At 43.0% G+C, this 22,594-nt stretch overlaps 1 protein-coding gene across 3 annotated transcripts; it reads left to right on the forward strand.

Annotated features, from left to right (window-relative positions):
- Position 1: 1 nt before the first annotated feature.
- Positions 2–13,731, forward strand: ccne1 (cyclin E1). Of its 3 annotated transcripts, none has more exons than XM_085991546.1 (12): positions 2–88; positions 1,050–1,095; positions 1,237–1,324; positions 1,413–1,472; positions 7,537–7,703; positions 7,848–7,983; positions 9,142–9,288; positions 9,371–9,466; positions 9,711–9,845; positions 10,547–10,658; positions 10,736–10,893; positions 13,178–13,731. In XM_085991546.1, the coding sequence occupies exons 2-12, from the start codon at positions 1,082–1,084 to the stop codon at positions 13,319–13,321; spliced, it is 1,257 nt and encodes a 418-aa protein (XP_085847672.1). In that variant the 5' UTR covers positions 2–88; positions 1,050–1,081; the 3' UTR covers positions 13,322–13,731. The 3 variants fall into 3 exon arrangements, with proteins under 3 accessions (XP_085847672.1, XP_085847674.1, XP_085847673.1); XM_085991547.1 differs by lacking the exon at positions 2–88 and adding an exon at positions 240–263; XM_085991548.1 differs by lacking the exon at positions 9,711–9,845.
- The last annotated feature ends 8,863 nt before the right edge of the window (positions 13,732–22,594 follow it).

Here is a 22,594-nt window from a genome sequence, read left to right on the forward strand (position 1 = left end):
CGCGCGCTCCACTCCCGCCAGCGATTTAAAGGGAGCAGCGCAGGCGCAGTGAGGCGCGGCTGCCCGGCTTTCTATGAAGTGCCATTGGGTAAGAGCGGGAGCCGGGTCTGAGCACTAGGATAGGACCCGGCACCGGGTACGAGCAGGAGCCGGGTCTGGGCACTAGAATAGGACCCGGCACCGGGTAAGAGCGGGAGCCGGGTCTGGGCACTAGGATAGGACCCGGAGCCGGGTCTGGGCACTAGAATAGGACCCGGCACCGGGTAAGAGCGGGAGCCGGGTCTGAGCACTAGGATAGGACCCGGCACCGGGTACGAGCGGGAGCCGGGTCTGGGCACTAGAATAGGACCCGGCATCGGGTAAGAGCGGGAGCCGGGTCTGGGCACTGACAGGACCCGGCACCGGGTAAGAGCGGGAGCCGGGTCTAGGCACTAGGGTAGGACCCGGCACCGGGTAAGAGCGGGAGCCGGGTCTGAACATCTAGGACAGGACCCGGCCCCGGGTAAGAGCGGGAGCCGGGTCTGAGCACTAGGCTAGGACCTGGCACTGATGGAAGCGGGCTAGGGGGCTGACCACCAGGACCCACACCAGTGGAAAGGGGACAGGGACCCGGGGTTGGTGCTGACCCCTGAGCTGATCCTGTCCACTCTCCCGGTGCGTTGCCCTGATGATGCCGATGAGCGGGGAGCGGGCGGGGTCTGATCAGTACTGAGGGCGGCAGCAGCGCGTCTCCCGAATCGAGGGCTCCCGGCTTCGGCCATCTTCGGGTGCGCGCCGAGAGCAGCCGGCGCGCTTTCGGAGCGCGGTAAGAGCAGGGGGTCGGCTTTCGGGTCGGGCTTCAGGCTGGCGGGGAGTGGGCTCTGCTTGTTACCGGCATTTGTAATGTGACTGGGCCGAAGGAGCCTTCCCCATCCCGCGCTCATCAGCCTGGCGCTCAGACGTAAAGGCAGCTCTTGAGCTCTCTTTCTTGTAAGTGGAAGTTGGAGAAGGAGCAGCAAACTTAACCAGCGACAATAACTTACTCTGGCCCTGTCCCTTCTGAATTACAGGATTTATTTAACCCGCATAACTAACTCCGAAGATGCCCAGAAAAAGGTAAATTTTTAACTTGAGTTGAAGCAGTGCGTGTTGCTAGTTATATATAATTCATGGTGTGCAGCTCCAGCGGCCTAATCTGTATAATGTCTTTCGCCATTATGAGCATATGTGTATTTTTAAGCTTTTATTTCTCTTTAGTGAAAGCATAGAAGACCACTCAACAAAGACCGAAGAAACGAAAGGGGTTGTGCTGCGTTCCAGAAAGCGAAAAGCAGACGTTGCTATTGTGAGTTTAACCGCACACGAATGTGCCATTGTGCATTAGCACGTTTCCTAAGTCTCTAAATGTGGTAATCAATCTTTTCTGATCGTAGTGTTTGCAAGACTTGGATGAAGTTACAGAAGTGCAGGCAACGAAACCATATGAAAAACAGGTAACTACATACTAGGTCTGTAATTTTATTTAAGCATTAATTTTACTAGCTACATCTTTTTCTAAATTCAATTTTAATCCTGAGATGGCTGATAGTTTCAACATATTGGGTAAACTGAATTTCATTGCTATACATTTATGTTTTCCTATATACATCTGGGCCATGATCCTATGGGACATGTTTGTCTTTGTGGGTCACTTAGTTGCATATCATGGAGCCGGTGAGCCCAATATAAACTGCTAGAAACCACCAACCACCAGTGCTCTGTGTAATTAAATTCATATAAAAATACTTTTCCTTCCTCTGTTTCTTCCTCCTCTCTTTCTCCCCCCCCCCCCCCCCCCCCCCCTCAAAAACTAAATTCCAGATGGATTTGGGGTTTATTCACTTAAGAGGGTAGTAGTGAGGAGTCTTTAATAAATCAGCAAACCTAGAATCATGGAATAGTACAGCATAGGAGGCCATTGCATTTGTGTAGGCTCTTTCGAAGAGCAATCCAGTTAGTCCACTCCCCTGCTCTTTCCCCATACCCCAGCAATTTTATTCTCCAAGTATTTATCTAATTCCCTTTTGAATGCTACTACTGACTATGTATGCCCCACCCTATTGGGCAGTACATTCCAGATCCTAACCACTCGTTGTGTAAAAGTTTTCCCCTCATGTCTCCTGATTCTTTGGTCAATCACCTTAAATCTGTGTGCACTCATTATCGAGCCATTGGAAACAGTTTCTATCTATTTACTTTATCTAAACCCTTAATGATTTTAAACACCTAGCAAATCTCCTATTACTGTACCTGTTCTGCTCTAAGGAGAACAACTCCATCTTCTCCAGTCTGTCCAAGTAACTCTAATCCCTCATCCCTGGAACCATTCTAGTAAATCTCTTCTGTACCCTCTCTAAAGCCTTCATGTCCTTCCTAAAGTGTGGTGCCCAGAATTGGACACTACTCCAGCTGGGGCCAAACTTTGTGTGTGTATGCTTTTGTACACTCTGCCTCTATTTAAAGCCCAGGATCCCATATGCTTTATTAACTGATTTGTTAACCAGTCCTGCCACCTTCAAAAGATTTGTGCACAAGCACCCTTGGGTCTTTGTTCTTGCACCTCCTTTAAAATTGTACCATTTAGTGAGTATTCTCAAGTATAGAGCTTCATAGAAACATAGAAGATAGGAGCAGGAGTAGGCCATTCGGCCCCTCGAGCCTGCTCTGCCATTCGATGAGATCATGGCTGATCATCCAAACTCAGTACCCCGTACCTGCCTTCTCCCCATATCCCTTGATACCTTTAGCTCGAAGAAATATATCTAACTCCTTCTTGAATATATTTAAAGACTTGGCCTCAACCGCCTTCTGTGGTAGAGAATTCCACAGGTTCACCACTCTCTCTGGGTGAAGAAATTCTTCCTTTTTATATCTGTCCTAAATGGCTTACCCCCTTATCCTTAGACTATGACTCCTGGTTCTGGACTCTCCGACCATCGGGAACATTCTACCTGCATCTAGTTTGTCCAGACCTGTCAGAATTTTATAAGTTTCGATGAGATCCCCCCTCATTCTTCTAAACTCCAGCGAGTATAAGCCCAATCGACCTAATCTCTCCTCATGCGTCATTCCTGCCATCCCAGGGATCAGCCTTGTGAATCTTTGCTGAACTCCTTCCATGACAAGAACATCCTTCCTCAGATAAGGTGACCAAAACTGCACACAGTACTCAAGGTGTGGTCTCACCAAGGCCCTGTACAACAGCAGGACATCCTTGCTCCTGTACTCAAACCCTTTTGCTATGAAGGCCAACATACCATTTGCCGCCTTCACTGCCTGCTGCACCTGCATGCTTACCTTCAGCGACTGGTGCACAAGGACACCCAGGTCTCGTTGCACTTCCCCTTCTCCCAATCTATTGCCATTCAGATAATAGTCTGCCTTTCTGTTTTTGACACCAAAGTGGATAACCATGCATTTATCCACGTTACATTGCATCTGCCACGCTTCTGCCCAATCACCCAACCTGTCCAAATCATCCTGAAAAGGAAGAGTAGCTAAAGTAAATGTTGGTCCCTTAGAGGATGAGACTGGGGAATTAATAATGGGGAAACAAGGAAATGGCAGAGACTTTGAACAAATATTTTGTATCTGTCTTCATGGTAGAAGACACTAAAAGCATCCCAATAATAATGGAAAATCAAGGGAGGAACTTAAAACAATCACTATCACTAGAGAAAAAGTACTTGTCAGCCTTTAGCCCCATTAGTTTGCCAAGTCCCCTGGACCTGATGGCTGGCATCCTGGGGTCTTAAAAGAAGTGGCTGCAGGGATTGTGGCTGCATTGGTTGTAATCTTCCAAAATTCCTTGGATTCTAGAAAGGTCCCAGTGGATTGGAAAACTGCAAATGTAATGCTCATATTCAAGAAAGGAGGGAGACAAAGTGGGAAACTATAGGCCAGTTAGCCTAACATCTGTCATTGGGGAAAATGCTGGAATCCATTATTAAGGAAGTAGTAGCAGGACATTTTGAAAATCATACAATCAAGCAGAGTCAACATGGTTTTATTATGAAGGGGAAATAGTGTTTGACAAATTTATTAGTGTTCTTCGAGGATGTAACAAGCAGGGTGGATAAAGGGGAACCAGTAGATGTAGTGTATTTGGATTTTCAAAAGGCATTTGATAAGGTGCCACATAAAAAAGGTTACTGCACAAGTAAAGAGCTCATGGTGTTGGAGTAATATATTAGCATGGATAGAGGATTGGCTAACAAACAGTCTGGATAAATGGGTCATTTTCAGGTTGGCAAACTAACTCGTGGGGTGCCACAGGGATCAGTGTTGGGGCCTCCACTATTTACAATCTATCTATATCAATGACTTGGATGAAGGGACCGAGTGTACTGTAGCCAAATTTGCTGACTCTTACAAAGATAGATGGGAAAGCAAGTTGTGAGGAGGACAGTGTCTGCAAAGGAATATAGATAGGTTAAGTGAGTGATCAAAAATTTGGCAGATGGAGTATAATGTGGGAAAATGAGGTTATCCACTTTAGTAGGAAGAATAGAAAAGCAAATATTATTTAAATGGAGAGGGACTACAGAGGGATCTGGGTGTCCTCGTACATGAAACAAAGTTAGCATTGCAGGTACAGCAAGTAATTAGGAAGGCAAATGGAATGTTGGCCTTTATTGCAAGGGGAATGGAGTAGGGAAGTCTTGCTACAACTGTACAGAGCATTGGTGAGACCACATCTAGAGTACTATGTACAGTTTTGGTCTCCTTTTTATTTAAGGAGGGATATACTTGCATTGGAGGCAGTTCAGAGAAGGTTCACTAGGTTGATTCCTGAGTTGAAGGGGTTGTCTTATGAGGAAAGGTTGAGCAAGTTGGGCCTGCACTCATTGGAGTTTAGAAGAATGAGATGATCTTCTTGAAACATAAGATTCTGAGGGGCTTGATGGGGTAGATGCTGAGTGGATGTTCCCCTCATGGGGGAATCTAGAACTAGGGGGCATAGTTTTGGAATAAGGCCAACTCCTGCTCTATTTCTTATGTTCTGGTCTTTGTATGGTCTCTCCTCATTCTTCCTGCCAAAATGTATCGCCTCACACTTCTTTGCATTAAATTTCATTTGACATATGTCCACCCATTCCACCAGCCTGTCTGTCTTGAAGTCTATTACTATCTTCCTCACTGTATACTATACTTCCAGTTTTTGTGTCCTCTGAAATATCATATGGTATGGATTAGTTATGCAGAAGGATGAGAGCAATCTAGAATAAAATTACTTAACTGGAGGAGGGCTAATTTCAGCAAATTTTAAGGAGAACTGGCCTGGGTAAATTGGACTCTAAGACTGGCAGGCAAAAATGTAATAGAGCAATGATGGCTTTTAAAGAAGAGATGGTTTGGGTACAGCCTGTACATTCCTACAAGTGGCAAAAAGGGAGGGCAACCAAAGCCAGAGCTCCCTGGATGACAAAGGAATTAGTAGGATGAAGCAGAAAAAGGGGGCATAGGCGATGTCTGCTTGATAATACAAGGGAGAATCGGGCTGAATATACAAAGTACAGAAAAGTGATCAAGGAAATAATACGGGCAAAGACGGTATGAAAATAGATTGACAGCTAACATAAAAGGGAATCCAAAGGTCTTCTAAAGAAAGACTTGCATTTATATAGCACCTTTCAAAACCACTGGACGTCCCAAAGTGCTTTATAGCCAATGAAGTACTTTTTGAAGTGTAGGAAATGTGGCAGCCAATTTGCACACAGCAAGCTCCCACAAACTGCAGTGTGGTGACTAGATAACCTGTTTGTGATGTTGATTGAGGGATAAATATTGGCCAGGACACTGGGGATAACTCCCCTGATCTACAGGCATATTAACAGTAAAAGGGTTGACTGAAGAGCGGTGAGGCCGATTAGGGACCAAAATGGGGTTCTATTGGTGGAGGCTGAAGGCATGGCTGAGGTACTAAATGAATACTTTGCATCAGTAGTTACCAAGGAAGAGGACTTTGGTAAAGTCCCACCTAGCAGACTAAGATGTCATTGACAATGGAACTTTCACCAGGGTTCTGTGGACCAGTTAGATGGGGCTTAAGAGGCCATATCTGACTAATGGACTGCACTTTGTTTACCAACAGATATAGGATATCGAGGCAGAAATTTGGGTGTTAAGTTTTAATGTTGCTTTACCTCGTTCTCTGCATTTTGTAGTTCAAATCAGCTCAAATTATACTCTGTTTAAAAACTTCATCCAGTGAACTGTCACTAGTATAATGGCAGCACTTGCACATTGTAAATGGTCTGGTGACCAGAATACCTAGCTGTCACCTGGGCAATCTTGATTTGCCATAGGTCCTCTATGTTCCTGTAATTTTTGGGGTGCCCATTCAAAATACCATGCATGTGGTGTTTTTCCCATTGAAAAGCTGGTGAGCTGGCTCCATGGGAGATCCAAAGCACCCCACAGCTTAAAGGGAATATTACTCTCTACCAGTAACCATCTTAATTTCATGTAGCATCTGACCTAGTTAAATGTACAGTAACTTTGCAGAATTCTTGCTGTATTTTTTAACCTTGGCTTTCTTTTCAACCTGATTCCCAGGCCTAATGTTCTCTTCTAACTGAAGGCACTGATGGATGCTGGGGCATGGTTCCAACACTACCAGCCAACCTCCAGTGCCTTACTCAAGTGGTCATTCTTGTAAGCCTGGGTAGAAAGTGTTGGCATTGGGGTGGTGGCATGTGGATGTTGATCTTGTACTACAGCAGTCAAATGTTTTGAGGACAACAAGTAGACCACCCAAATGCCAATTCTTGTTAGTCCAGACATTGTGTGCTTGGTTATTTGACTGCAAGGAAAACACGACTAAATCTGATTGTTACTTCATGTTCAAAATGTGTGAACAGGATCAGGAGCATGAACCTTGACCTTTTTTCCAGCATTCAGGCAACAGTCCTGGGACTTTCCTGGTCTGTAAGGCTTTAGAAGCAACTGACTGTCACTGATTCAAGCCACAATCCAGACTTACTTAAGTAGGTTGTCTGGCAGTAGAATTGCTATACTAGTTCCAGTCCCATTGTTGGAGCTGATCTAGAATCCCAGAATGATGTATGGTGTGCAATGAAACTTGCCTACACCTAATTACTGGCATGAAACTGGCCTAGGATACTTGTACTGCAGTGAATTTACTATATATAATGTTTCCTTGTACACCTGTATCAATCTTTGAAGTGTCACTGTTTTTTGTGTGGTGTAAGTGCAACATGCTCCTTTGAGTGTATATGATTTGATATTTTGAATGTATCTAATACTAAAGGTCCAATTTTGAGTAGGCCAGCATTAACCTAGTTAGTTAAGCAGGGAAACAATCAAGCCCTTCCTCCTTAATGTGGTACCACTAAAATTTATTGGGGAGGATTGGTCAACCCAACTGAGACTTTATAGCTGGGATGTGTCTTTCCTTTGCTATCATTTTAAGCTGAATTCAAACCTAGTCCTAGAGGTGAAAGGGCTGTTGTAATTATCTTTCTAATGTGTTTGCAAAATTGACTTTAATTGCAGGCTTGCTGGAATCCTAAAGCCAACTGTATGAGTCCATACAGACTCACTTCAACATCACACACAAATCCAGATGTCATGGTTACATCAAATTCTGCTAGTTATGTGCAGCACATGTTCAAAAATGTCTTGGTCACTCCAACTAGAGCTTCACCATTACCAGTATTCTGGTAAGTGTATTCACCTGCACTATTCAAGTACCTTGGATGTATATTAAGTGCATAGTGTGAGCAACCATTAACCAGATTGACTTATGCAAAGCTTCCTTTTCTTGCAATCATGTTATGCAGTTTTGTTTTTTTAAATACCAATAGCTGGGCAAATCGAGATGAAGTATGGAATATTCTACTGAAGAAGGAACAGACATACTTGAGAGACAAAGATGTTTTGCAAAAACATCCACTCTTGCAACCTAAGATGAGGACTATTCTTCTAGACTGGCTAATGGAGGTAAGGACTCCACTAAGAGTACTCTACTATTTAACTTTTGATTTATGGCTGATTTTTAAAAAATTAAACCTGAAATGCCTCCTCCCTGAGAGGGACTCCCAATTCAAATGAACATTGATTTTGGAACTTTTTTAATTCATGGGATGTGGGTGAAGTCACATTTATTGCTTATCTTTAGTACCCTGAAAGTTGATGGGCCATCAGCTTGAACTACTGTAGTTCTTGCGATGGTGCCAGTTAGGATTTTGACCCAGTGATAGAATATGTCCAAGTCAGGATGGTGGTGCAAGAATAGCTTGGCATATAAGAACAGGAGTAGGCCATTCTTAAATCTATTAGTGTTTTTTTTCTTTCAGTGGCAACATTCTTGCCTCAAAGTTGTGGGTTCAAGCCCCACTCAGACTTGAGCACATAATCTAGGTTGACACTCAAAGCAGCACATTAAATGGAACCCCATCTACCCCCTCATGGGAATAAGATGCCATGGCACTGTTCAAAGAGCAGGGTCTTCTGGCCAATATTTATCACTCAACCAACATCACTAAAGCAGATTATCTGGTTACTAATCTAATTGTTGTGAGACTTTGCAGTGCACAGATTGGCTGCCACATTCCCCTACATTACAACAGTGACTACACTTCAAAAGTACTCAAAGGATGAAATGGCCATAGGTAATGAATGGTACAATCATCTTCTCCTTTGCTCTTCCACTGCCCCCCCCCCCCAAACCCCCCTTCATATTACTCTGGGCTGAGGTGCTACATATGGATTTATTTATCTAACTGTTGAAAGTCCTTCACCTGTCAAGTGCTGTTATACTTATTAGTCTATAATATAATGCAGTACTTTGGAGCCACCCAAAACCCACATAGCAGAGTGCTGAAGTTCCAGTGTCTTTCTTGCAGTTGTGTTGAAATGGTAGACCATCTTGCCCAAGCTGCTGTTTCATGTGAAATAACAGCAGGTTTGTGGAGTGCTCGGGCTAAGACAAGACCTGTCGAATGTTGTATTGTGGCTTTGAAGCTATCAATTCTAGTTAGTTTTGCAGGAATGCTTCTATAAATTCAAAAGATTAATGAGGAAATGTATTTCTTTGGCAATAGCTAAATTGATCCTACCTGTTAGAAATTGACTTTTTTTTCCTACCACTGAAAAAAGGTTTGTGAAGTCTACAAGCTACACCGAGAAACACTTTATTTAGCCCAGGACTTCTTTGATCGGTTTATGGCAACACAGCAAAATATTGTGAAAACACGATTGCAGCTTATTGGTATTTCAGCTTTATTTATTGCTGCAAAGCTGGAGGTAGGGCAAGTTATATACTAGATTCTTGAATTGTTTCTATCTCCTATGCAATTACAGTGCACTTAATTATGGCTTTTTGCAGGAAATCTACCCACCAAAGCTGCACCAGTTTGCCTATGTTACTGATGGAGCTTGCACAGAAGAAGAAATCCTCAACATGGAACTTGTTGTTCTGAAGGTACTCTATAATTGGAAATGTTAAAGTTCTGCATGTTTTTCAGCTGAATCCTTTTATATGGTTAATAACTTAATGTATAGGATGGATCAAGAAACAAGAATGTCTGAGGGTTTATTTAATAGTCTTGAATGCAAAGCAAATCTTAACTGACCTCTGGTTAGTTGAGATTTTGCAGACCTTCAATAAGGTTCATTGGGCTCAGTTTTGTGTAGCAGATTATTGATTGTTATATTCATTGTTCTAGGCTCTGAAGTGGAGTTTGTGTCCAATAACCATTGTATCTTGGCTTAACATCTACATGCAAGTTGCATATTTGAAAGAAATGTATGAAATATTGGTACCACAGTACCCTCAAGAAACATTTGTTCAAGTAATGGAGGTAAATCATTTCAGACATTTACTCCATTTGTTTTGGCTACTGTTGACAAGTTGTAGTGCAACAATTATACTAAATGCATGTTTCTCCATTTGGTTCCTAGTGTAACAAGTCTGAGATTACAGTACAAATTTTAACTTTTTCCTCATGGGCTTGTGGTGTGGCATGTTAGTGCAAGAAATTCTGTTCCTTGCTGTGCGGTCAGTTAGGCATTTTGTCACAAGTGGAGAAATAAAGAGCTCGGTTCTTCAAGCGTACAGCTGAAAACCAACAGTGACAATTATGCTAGTTAAGGAATGGTGTGATGTGCACTGGTATTGGGGGGGAAAAAAGGAAAATGGTTCAAAAGTCCTAATGCCTAGTCATCAGTGATTTTAATTTATCTATTTTTTAGGTCTCTGCCTTGGCTCAGTTCTGAAGAAATGGTAGGAAAAGACTGCATCTCCCAGCTCCACAGCACTACTGCAGGCTGCTGCTCCTGGCTTGACAGGAAATGCTGGGACCAATGTCCACATAACCCAGTCCCTCTTCCCCCAGCCTGACCCCTATTCCCCAGTTACCTAATGCAAACCAACCTTAAGCACAGCATATGGTTAGATTAAACAGTTCTGCAGGCTGTATGTTTGACACCCCTCTTCATAGCAACCAATCTTTTCTGCTTGCTTTGTAATGGTAACGGACAACCTTTCTTGTTCTCTTTACAGCTATTGGATCTTTGTATTTTGGATCTCAAGTGTTTGGAGTTCACATATGGAGTTACAGCAGCTTCAGCTTTGTATCACTTTTCTTCTTGTGAATTAGTTCACAAAGTCTCAGGTAGGGTGATGCTTAAGCCAAATGTAAATTTTAATAACACCAAGTATTGCAATTAACAAATCTTATTTGATGCTTAGGTTTTGAATGGAGTGAAATAGAAGGATGTGTGAAATGGATGGTTCCATTTGCTATGGCCTTGAGGGAAGTGGGAAGTATAAAACTCAAGAATTTGAAAGGTGTCTGTCCAGAGGATGTGCACAATATACAGACACACTCCAACAGTTTGTCATTATTGGTAAGGTTCATTTGATATATAGGACTTTATATATTGCACAACCATCTACATTTAATTAACTGACAACAGGTACCATATGCAAAATAGTAGAATCAGTATTGGCTGCCCCTCAATGGAGTATTAAAGTTTTTTCTGTAACTTGTTTAAGTTGGATCTTTGCATTTAATAGCTTATTATTGTACAATCTGTCTACATAAACTTTCACTAAACATCAGTCATAAGTAATTGAGGTAAACTAGTTACTGTAACCCATTGCTTTTAGTAGGTATCTTTTTTTCTATCCCTTTTCCACCATGCACCCAGCTACATTTTTATTCATTCACATGATGTGGGTATCACTGGTAAGGCCAGCAATTATTACCCATCCTAATTGCTGTTGAAGGTGGTGGTGAGCTGCTGCCTTGAACTGCTGCAGTCCTTGTGGTGAAAGTATTCCCACAGTGCTCTTGGGAGTGGGTTCTAAGATTTTTGACCCAGTGATGAAGGAACTGATATAGTTCCAAATGAAGATGGTGGTTGTGTTCCCATGCACCTGCTGCCCTTTTCCTTCTAGGTGATGGGGGCCACGGGTTTGGGAGGTGCTGTCGACGAAGCCTTGAGTTGCTGCAGTGCATCTTGTAGATGGTACACACTGCAGCCACGGTGCACCAGTGGTGGAGGGACTAAATATTTAAAGTGGATGGGGTGCCAATCAAGCAGGCTTCTTTGTCCTGGATGGTGTCGAGCTTCTTGAGTGTTGTCGGAGCTGCACTCATCCAGGCAAGTGGAGAGTATTCCATCACACTCCTGACTTGTGCCTTGTAGATGGTGGCAAGGTTTTGGAGGTGAGTCACTTGCTGACCACCTCTTGTAGCCAAAGTATTTGTGGCTGGTCCAGTTAAGTTTCTGGTCAATGGTGACCCCCAGGATGTTGGTTGGAGATTCAATGATGGTAATGCCTTTGAATGTCAAGGTGGTTAAACTTTCTCTTGTTGAAGATAGTCAGTGCCTGCCACTTAAGTGGCAAGTAACATTCATGCCACTTATGAACCCAAGCCTGAATGTTATCCAGGTCTTGCTGCATGCGGGCATGGACTGCTTCATTATCCGAAGAGTTGTGAATGGAACTGAGCACTGCAATCAGCAAACATCCCCCCTTCTGATGGAGGGAAGGTCATTGATGAAGCAGCTGAAGATGGTTGGGCCTAGGGCAGTTCCGAGTAACTCCTGCAGCAATATCCTGGGGCTGAGATGATTGGCCTCCTAGAACCATCTTCCTTTGTGCTAGGTATAACTCCAGCCTGTGGAGTGTTTTCCCCCTGATTCCCATTGACTTCAATTTTACTAGGTCCCCTTGATGCCACACTGTCAAATGCTGCCTTGATGTCAAGGGCAGTCACTTTCCCCTTGCCTCTGGAATTCAGCTTTTGTCCATGTTTGGACCAAGGTTGTAATGACATCTGGAGCTCAGTGGGCCTGGTGGCACTATCATTGACTCCTTCCAGCACTTTGATTGTGAAGGAAGTTATCGCCTCTCTCTCCCCAAATCTATTTATATTCCCCTGTCATGGTGGACAGGGCATTGCCTTTCAAAGTCCTTTAGGTGGTGGCCAAGAGCAGTGACTTGGTTTCTTTCTTCCCCTGCCCCCCCCCCAGATGAGATTTCCATCCATCACATTCTCCTAGATGGCACAGCAACAACTGAACCTGCACCAATCTCTTGGCTCAGTAGTGGCACTTTCATGTCTGAGTCAGAAAGTTGTGGGTTGAAGTCTCATTTGAAACTTGAGCCCATAATCCCGGCTGACATCTTTGTGCAATATTGAGTGCTGCGCTAGCCGAAGTGTTGAATTTCGGATGAGACGTTAAACCTGCCTTCTCTGATGAACATAAGGTGAAATGACACTATGCAAAGAGTTCTCTCAGCCTGGCCAGTATTTATCCAGCAATGCACACATTGTTTGAGACCTTGCTGTGTGCAAATTTGGATTTTTTCCCCCCTAATTACAGTAGTGACTACACTTAAAATACTTGGACATCATGAGGTCATGAAAGACACTATATAAATGCAAGTTCTTGCTAAGTTGCTTGTCGTGCCACAACAAAATTCAGAGGAAAGCCATTCTGTTTGACATTTCTTCCTTTTTTGTTGAACTCGAGTACTAAATTTACAACTTTGAATGGGGGCCTTCCTCCAGTCAACTGTATTGTGCAACATGATTCAAGTCTCCAGTCCAATGAACTCGAGGCCAGTGAGCAACCATATAACTAATGTTTCATTTCAATTTTTCCCCCCTCCTTTCAGGATAATGCTCACACTAAGCAAGGACTGCTGTTGGAACAGAGTCGAAGTTCCCCTGTACCGTCTGGAATTTTGACCCCACCACAGAGCAGTAAGAAACACAACTCTGATGTGGGTCCTCGTGAAAGGCATGGGCTGCGATCTTAACTAGATTTAATAATGGGTGGATTTCTCACACCTGGAGTCTGAATTTGAGAATATGCCTTAATGCAATGAAAAGGGGTTTTAAGTGGACTTGATTCATGTGACCTACCCTCGAATGCAGAAGGTGGCTGTGGAATTTTAATTGCATTCTTGTAGTGGCAGTGTCGCTTAATTCTGGATCTTGAAACTATCTACTTGTATAACTTTGTTTTTAATATTGACCTTTTTAAACTGAAGTGGATTTTGCCAAGAACTCCAACCAAATAAGGGGTGCTTTCCAAGTAATCCTGAATGCTGCTAGGGAGGGTGGCTCTTGGAAAAATGAACAGTAAGGTCACAATGTATTGATTTATGAAATTGTTTATGTACTTAAAGCTGCTATGTTTATTTTAATAAAAAGGTGCTTCAGAGGATATCACTTGTGCATTGACATTCTTTGCCCTTTGTATAATACAGGTGAATTGACTGACCATTAGCTCAGCTGGACATTTTAAAAAGGTTTTCCCCTCTGCTACTATCCTGTTCTTTTCCCCCACCCACACTTTCAAAACTGTCATCAGCACACTTACTTAAAGGACCAACCCTGTTTTTGCAAACTACTGCCAACATCTCCCTTTCCCTCAATTCCTTGAACATTGACTTTTTTTTTAATCTATACCCATCTTTTCCACAATTCTGGTTTCCAGCCTTAATTAAAATCAGAACTACATTGACACTGGAGCATTATCCCTCCTGCCTCTCTGCAGCCTTTGACAAGGTTGACCCTCATCCAAGATTTTTTTGGTCCTCACTTCTCTTCTACATCTGCTCCTAGGTGACATCATCCAGACATGCTCTACTGTGCTTGCTGACCTACATTGGTTCCCAGTCTGGCAATGCTCATCCCCCATCTCCCTCAAGATCTGTGCTCCTCCAATTCTGGCTTCTTGTGCATCCCCTATTGTAATCGCTCCACCATTGGCAGCTGTGCTTTCAGCTTCCAAGGCCCTAAGCTCTAGAATTTGGTCCCTAAACCTCTCCAACTCCCCTCCTTTTAAGATGCTTCTTAAAATCTACTTTGACCAAGCTTTTTGTCATCTGCCCTAATAGCCCCTTGTGGCTCAGTGTCAAATTATGTTTGATAACGTGCCTGTGAAGGAGCTATACTGTGTTAAAGGTGCTGTATAAATGCAAGTTGTTGTCAAACTACCTCTTGAACACTGTCTTAGATGAGTTACAATTTCCTCCAGCTAAACGTTACTAAGACAGAAGCCACAGTCTCTGGCAGAATCGGGCTGTTTGCAACCTCCTGTGTACTTTTTGACCATGAGCTGAGATTCTGAGCCAATCCCCTCTAACTGCCTACTCCACCTCCTAACCTCATCTGCCTCTAACTCCACATCTGCTGAAACCCTCATCCATGCCCTTGTTGCTTCCAGACTTTATTATCCAATACTCTCCTGGCTGTCATTTACATGTTAAGTGACTTTTAAAGGGCTGATCTGTCAGCCTGCTATTTTTTACTCAAAGATTAGAAATAGGAAAATGCCCTCTGCATTAGTATAAGTAGACAATAAAATATGGTTCCTTACTAGCAAGGCTGTGGAGTCAGCTGTGTAGAAGTGTCCTGATCTGCCAGTTGACATTGGTTCCTCCTAGTCTCCAACTTGTGTTTACACTCTTACGGGCTAAAGTTCACTTCAGTCACATGCAGATCTCCAATCAACATGTTATACCAAATGTACAAGACAATAAAATTGGATAATTTAACCAATCTAACAGACTGGGTAAAGTTAATGTAGGGAGTCAGAAGTGGGGAAGACTGCTTAAGTGTTTAGTCCAACTCTAAAGATAGTGCTTGATTTAGTTCTAGAAAATGAGGCAAATAAATAGAACAATTGGGAAATATCATTAGCCTTTTCTGTTTTTACATGAAACCCAATGAATCAAAAGGTAAGAATACTGGACTGGAAAAAAGGCAAAGTTCAGTTAAAGGATCTGCCCCAATTTAACTGGGTAGAAAAGTTACTAAGACCAGAAAAGCTTCACGTACAAAAGATATATTCAAGATGAAAAGGGGCTACATCAAATGTTACATAGCTAAATCAGGGCTAACACAAACAAATATAGGAAGTATAATGGGGAGATTGAAAGAGCTACAAGGGGATTTGAAGAAAGGCTGGCAGATTTAAAAAAAAAAAAGTAAATACTGAGGGGTTTTATAAGCAAAGAGGACTACTTTGGTAAAGTAAAAGGGAGGAACCTCGTGTTTAAGGATGAACATATGGCATTAATTGTCAGTTTTTAACAAGATAGAAAATATAATGTAGAGGATGTGAAATAAACTAACTTCAAAAAAAAGTTGGGGCTGATAATGTTAGCAGAACTCCAGGTGGATAAGTCAGTGGGCCCTGGTAACTTGCACCCTAAGCTGTTGAAGGAAGTCAGGAGATAGAAGCTTTGACCACAATTTCAGTCCTCACGAAAATACAGGACTAGAGCGTAGCTAATGTAGTACCTCTGTTCAACAGACAGTAACTATAGGCCTGTTGATCTAATCAATTGTAGGAAAACTCTTGGAATCCAAAAGTCAAGATAAAATTGGTGAGCATTAATCAAAGTCAGCCAGCATAAACTTGTTAAAAGCAAGTTATGTTTAACAAATTGTTACTTTTTGAACAATTGTGATTAAATGGATATAAAATATATAGATATTCAGAAAGCATTTAATATTATCTCAGAAGGTGAAGGCAGGACCATCAATGGTGGAGCAAATGAACTCTGGTCCCAGCTACCCTGTTTCCCTCCCTGCGGCATTGTCAGCAACTCGCTATGCAAAAAATTTAAAGATCTAAACATGCAAGGGCAACTTTAACTGACACCCTGCCACAGCCAATTATGGCCCTTAACTTTCTGTGGAGTGTTTAGTTCACATTACCACACAAGTACAACAACTTCACTGTTCAGTGGAGCGGCGCATCTCGGACTGCAACTTTTGGATTTCCACCATTAACCGCACATCTGCCCTTGCCTGAAGTTGCTGTAGCATTTGTGCATAAATACCAGCAAATGTCATTAGCCTCACTGTTACGTTGATGGTAAATTATGGCCCAAATTGCCCAGAAAGTGAGCTGGTGCTGGAACAAACAACATCCCTAATGGTTGAGTTGTGCTTGCTGCATTTCTTCCCTCAAATAATCTCCAGTGTTTTGTCTTTCTTGCTACCTTATTACCCATTGGATTCTTAACTTGTGTTTGTTCACCCAGTGACTCTGGCTGGAAAGTGCATCACATCAATGGTGCTGATCTCTCTCTTTTCCCCCCCACCCAAGAGACAAATAGCCTAATAACTACTGTCTAGGCTCAAATGAAGAATGGTCATTTGGCGCAACTACCGTTTTTGGAATCATATCCAAACATGAGTCAGCACCTTCTGGAGAGCTGAAGATAAAACTGCAATGTTTGAGTAAATGTACTGCAGAGCATAGGATTGAACCAGACAGACTAGGAATCCCTTCCAAATGGGATTCCTGGACTGTAAGTTAGCACATAAACAAAAGGGCAGCAGTGGGATGTTATAATTGGCCTCAGTGTCCTTGTGTAAAGGCAGGTTGGGGGAGAAAAAAAAAATCAATCCAAATTCCTGACTAGCAATTCCTACTGGAAAATGCATATGGACATCAGTTCAAATGTAAAGCCCCACCCATGTCTGAATAGCCAGGCACCATTCACTATGCTTAGAGAAGGCAATTGGGCTCCCAGTGGCCATGTCTCAGCATAAGGCACCTACTTAAGGGGAGGAGATAAGGCTTTTTTTGTGGGGGAGGGAAAGAGAATGAAAGGGAAGAAAAAAAACACTAAGCTGCAGCAGTACTTGAAGAGATGATATCGGTGTCCGTACAAATCAGATAGTGGCAGGAGGCAATGGTCGAAGGTTGTTTTTGTGACTGGAAGCCTGTGTTGAGTGGTGTAGCACACGGATCGCGGCTGGGTCCTTTGCTGTTTGTAGTGTACATTAATGATTTAGAGATGAATGTAGGAGGCATAATCAGTAAGTTCGCAGATGACACAAATTGGTGGAGTGGTAAATAGTGAGGAGGGAAGCCTCAGGCTACAGGATGATAAGAACATAAGTAGGAGCAGGCCATACGGCCCCTCGGGCCTGCTCCGAACCTAGACTCACGTCCACTTCCCTGCCCGCTCCCCATAACCCTTAATTCCCTTATCAGCTAGGAAACAGTCTATCTCCGTTTTAAATTTATTTAATTAATGTCGCAGCTTCCACAGCTCTGAGGTAGCAAATTCCATAGATTTACTACCCTCTGAGTGAAGAAGTTTCTCCTCATCTCAGTTTTGAAACAGCAGCCCCTTATTCTAAGATTATGCCCCCTAGTTCTAGTCTCACCCATCAGTGGAAACATCCTCCCCGCATCCACCCGATCAAGCCCCCTCACAATCTTTTATATGTTTCGATAAGATTGCCTCTCATTCTTCTGAATTCCAATGAGTAGGGGCCCAACCTACTCAACCTTTCCTCATAAGTCAACCCCCTCATCTCCGGAATCAACCGAGTGAACCTTCTCTGAACTGCCTCGAGAGCAAGTATATCTTTTCTTAAATATGGAAACCAAAACTGTATGCAGTATTCCAGGTGTGGCCTCACCAGTACCCTGTATAACTGAAGCAAGACTTCCCTGCTTTTATACTCCATCCCCCTTGCAATAAAAGCCAAGATTCCATTGGCCTTCCTGATCACCTGCTGTGTTTCATGCACCAGGACCCCCAGATCCCTTTGTACTGTAGCACTTTGCAGTTTCTTTCCATTTAGATAATAACTTGCTCTTTGATTTTTTTCTGCCAAAGTGCATAACCTCACACTTTCCAACATTATATTCCATCTGCCAAATTTCTGCCCACTCACTTAGCCTGTCTATGTCCTTTTGCAGGTTTTTTATGTCCTCCTCACTCACTGCTTTCCCTCCCATCTTTGTATCGTCAGCAAACTTGGATACGTTGCACTTGGTCTCCTCCTCCTCCTCCAAATCGTTAATATAGATTGTAAAGAGTTGGGCTCCCAGCACTGACCCCCGCGGAACACCACTAGTTACTGATTGCCAACCTGAGAATGAACCATTTATCCCAACTCTCTGTTTTCTGTTAGATAGCCAATCTTCCACCTATGCCAGTATATTACCCCCAATCTCGTGATTTTTTATCTTGTGCAGTAATCTTTTGTGTGGCACCTTGTCAAATGCCTTTTGGAAGTCCAAATACACCACAGCCACTGGTTCCCCTTTATCCACCCTGTTTGTTACGTCCTCAAAGAATTCGAGCAAATTTGTCAAGCATGATTTCCCCTTCATAAAACCATGCTGACTCTGTCCGATTAAATTATGCTTATCCAAATGTCCTGTTACTGCTTCCTTAATAATGGACTCCAACATTTTACCAACCACAGACGTTAGGCTAACTGGTTTATAGTTTCCAGCCTTTTGTCTACCTCCCTTTTTAAATAAGGGCGTTACATTAGCAGTTTTCCAATCTGCTGGGACCTTTCCTGAATCCAAGGAGTTTTGGAAAATTACCACCAATGCATCCGCAATCCCTACCGCTACTTCTCTCAAGACCCTAGGATGTAAGCCATCAGGTCCAGGGGATTTATCCGCCTTAAGTCCCATTATCTTACCGAGTACCATCTCCTTAGTGATTTTAATCGTGTTTAGCTCCTCCCCCCCCCCCCCCCCCCATAGCCCCGTTTGTCCAGTGTTGGGATATTTTTAGTGTCCTCTACTGTAAAGACTGATACAAAATATTTATTCAGCGTATTTGTCATCTCCATGTTTCCTACCATTAATTTCCCGGTCTCGTCCTCTAAGGGACCAACATTCACTTTAGCCACCCTTTTTCTTTTTATATAACTGTAGAAACTCTTGCTATCTGTTTTTATATTTTTTGCTAGTTTACTTTCATAATCTATCTTCTAGTTATTCTTTGCTGGCTTTTAAATGCTTCCCAATCTTCTATCCTCCCACTAGATTTGGCTACTTTATATGCCCTTGTTTTCAGTCGGATACTATCCTTTATTACGGTACTTAGCCACGGATGGCTTCTTTTACGCCCCTTTTTCCTCAGTGGAATATATTTTTCTTGAAAGTTGTGAAATATGATATAGACGGGATGGTTAGATGGGCAGAACAGTGGCAAATGGAATTTAACCCTGAAAAGTGTGAAGTGATGCATTTTGGGAGGACTAAAGGCAAGGGAATACACAATGAATGGTAGGACCCTAGGAAGGATAGAGGATCAGAGGGACCTTGGTGTGCATGTACATAGATCCCTGAAGGCAGCAGGACAGGTAGATAAGGTGGTTAAAATGGGATACTTGCCTTCATTAGCCGAGGCATAGAATATAAGAGCAGGGAGGTTATGATGGAGCTGTACAAAACACTAGTTAGGCCACAGCTGGAATACTGTGTGCAGTTCTGGTTGCCACACTATAGGAGGGATGTGATTGCATTGCAGAGGGTGCAGAGGAGATTCACCAGGATGTTACCTGGGCTGGAGCGCTTCAGCTATGAAGAGAGACTGGACAGGCTGGGGTTGTTTTCCTTAGAGCAGAGAAGGCTGAGGGGGGACCTGATTGAGGTGTACAAAATTATGAGGGGCATAGATAGGGTAAATAGAAAGGAACTTTTCCCCTTAGTAGATGTGCTTGAGACCGAGCTTCAGACACTGCGACACATCAGGGAGGGGGAGAAGTACCTGGACTCTATGTTTCAGAAGGTAGTCACACCTATGAAATTAATTAATCCAGATGTAGTCAGTGGCCAGGGACAGGACGGTGTGACTATGAGTGAGGCAGGTACGGGGATCCAGGAGGTAGTGTTGAAGGAGCCGCAGCCCTTGCTCTCGTCAAACAGGTTTGAGGTTCTTACTCCCTGTGGGGGTGGGAGCGGCGACTGCAGGGAGGATGAACAACCTGGCCACAGCACCGTGGAACAGGGGGCCATTCAAGAGGGGGGAGTAAATAGAAATGTTGTAGGGGATAGTATCATTAGGGGGATAGATAGGGTTCTCTGCAGTCGAGAGCGGGAGTCCCGAAGGCTGTGTTGCCTGCCCGGTGCCAGGGTCAAGGACATCTCTTCTGGGTTGGAGAGAAACTTGGAGTGGGAGGATCCAGTTGTCGTGATCCATGTTGGTACCAATGACGTAGATAGAACAAGGAAGGGGGTTCTGTTAAAGGAGTATGAGCAGCTAGGGATCAAATTAAAAAACAGAACCTCAAGAGTAATAATCTCTGGATTATTACCCGAGCCACGAGCGAATTTGGCTAGGATAAATAAAATGAGAGAGTGTTAAATGCGTGGCTCAAAGACTGGTGTGGGAGAAATGGGTTTTGCTTCCTGGGACACTGGCACCAGTACTGGGACAGGAGAGAGCTGTTCCGTTGGGACGGACTTCACCTGGCCAGTGCTGGGACTAAAATCCTGGCGAATCATATAACTAGGGCTGTAGAGAGGGCTTTAAACTAATTAGTGGGGGGGGGGGGGGGGGGGTTTCTAGAGAGCAAATAATAAAAATGACAACAGAGAAGGTCATAGACCTAGGTAGATTTGGGGGAATTAAAAACCAGAGAGTGTCAGGAAGGGACAGAATGTATGGAGTAAAAGGTAAAGTAGTAAAAGGGGAAAAAGCAGGAACTAAGTGTCACAAAACATTTGAAAGTTCTTAATCTGAATGCACGTAGCATTCGTAACAAAATGGACGAGTTGACGGCACAAATAACTACATATGGGTATGATCTTGTGGTTACAGAAACATGGCTGCAGGGTGAACATGACTGGGAATTAAACATACGAGGGTATTTAACAATCAGGAAGGACAGGCAGGAAGGTAGGGGAGGTGGGGTGGCTATGTTAATAAAGGAAGGAATCACTGCAATACAGAGAAATGATATTGGGTCAAAGGATCAGGATAATGAAACAGTTTGGGTGGAGATAAGGAATAATAAGGGGAAAAAAACACTAGTGGGCGTAGTCTATAGGCCTCCTAACAGTTGCAACTCTGTTGGACGGAGTATTAATCAGGAAATAGTTGGGGCTTGTAATAAGGGAACCGCTATAATTATGGGGGATTTTAACTTTCATATTAACTGGACAAATCAAATTGGGCAGGGCAGCCTTGAGGAAGAGTTCATTGAGTGCATTAGGGATGGGTTTCTTGAGCAGTATGTAACTGAACCGACCAGGGGGCAGGCAATCTTAGATCTGGTCCTGTGTAATGAGACAGGATTAATAAAAAATGTCCTAGTAAAGGATCCCCTTGGAATGAGTGACCATAACATGGTTGAATTCCATATTCAATTAGAGGGTGAGAAGGTTGGATCTCAAACAAACTTACTGAGCTTGAATAATAAAGGAGACTATAAAGGTATGAGAGCGGAATTGATTAGAGTGGACTGGGAAAATAGATTAAAGGGTAAGATGGTACATGATCAGTGGTGTACATTCAAGGAGTTATTTTACAACTTTCAAAAAATATATATTCCACTGAGGAAAAAAGGGTGTAAAAGAAGACAGCCATCCGTGGCTAAGTAAAGTAATAAAGGATAGTATCCGACTAAAAACAAGGGCATATAAGGTAGCCAAATCTAGTGGGAGGATAGCAGATTGGGAAGTCTTTAAAAGACAGCAAAAAATAACTCAAAGATTGATTAAGAAAGGGAAAATAGATTATGAAAGTAAATGAGCTAAAAATATAAAAACAGATAGCAAGAGTTTCTTATAGTTATATAAAAAGAAAAAGGGTGGCTAAAGTAAATGTTGGTCCCTTAGAGGATGAGACCAGGAAATTAATGGTGGGAAACATGGAGATGGCAAAAACGCTGAACAAATATTTTGTATCAGTCTTTACAGTAGAGGACACTAAGAATATCCCAACACTGGGCAAACAGGGGGCTCTGGGGGGGGGGGGGGGGGGGGAGGAGCTAAATACGATTAAAATCACTAAGGAAGTGGTACTCGGTAAAATAATGGGACTTAAGGCGGATAAATCCCCTGGACCTGATGGCTTACATCCTAGGGTCTTGAGGGAAGTGGCGGTAGGGATTGTGGATGCATTGGTAATAGGGTTGCAAAATTCTGGGAATTTTTTAAAAAAGAGGAAACTTTCCATGGGAATTTTCGGGAATTTAGAGTTTTTTTTGCACACTGATGGTATTTGTCTCTGTCCCTTATATTATCTTTGTCATCAAAATAGACATACTGTTCCATACAAATAAAAACAGGCTTTCAAAAC

This window comes from Somniosus microcephalus, chromosome 6, assembly GCF_052327205.1.
Source record: "Somniosus microcephalus isolate GS21.2 chromosome 6, FLI_Smic_1.0, whole genome shotgun sequence".
Taxonomy (NCBI): domain Eukaryota; kingdom Metazoa; phylum Chordata; class Chondrichthyes; order Squaliformes; family Somniosidae; genus Somniosus; species Somniosus microcephalus.

Excerpts from the sequence above, each read along its gene's own strand:
- ccne1 (XM_085991546.1), top strand. Across the intron at positions 1,473-7,536 it reads CGAAACCATATGAAAAACAG|GCTTGCTGGAATCCTAAAGC; the intron begins GTAACTACATAC and ends CTTTAATTGCAG. Across the intron at positions 7,704-7,847 it reads TCACCATTACCAGTATTCTG|CTGGGCAAATCGAGATGAAG; the intron begins GTAAGTGTATTC and ends AAATACCAATAG.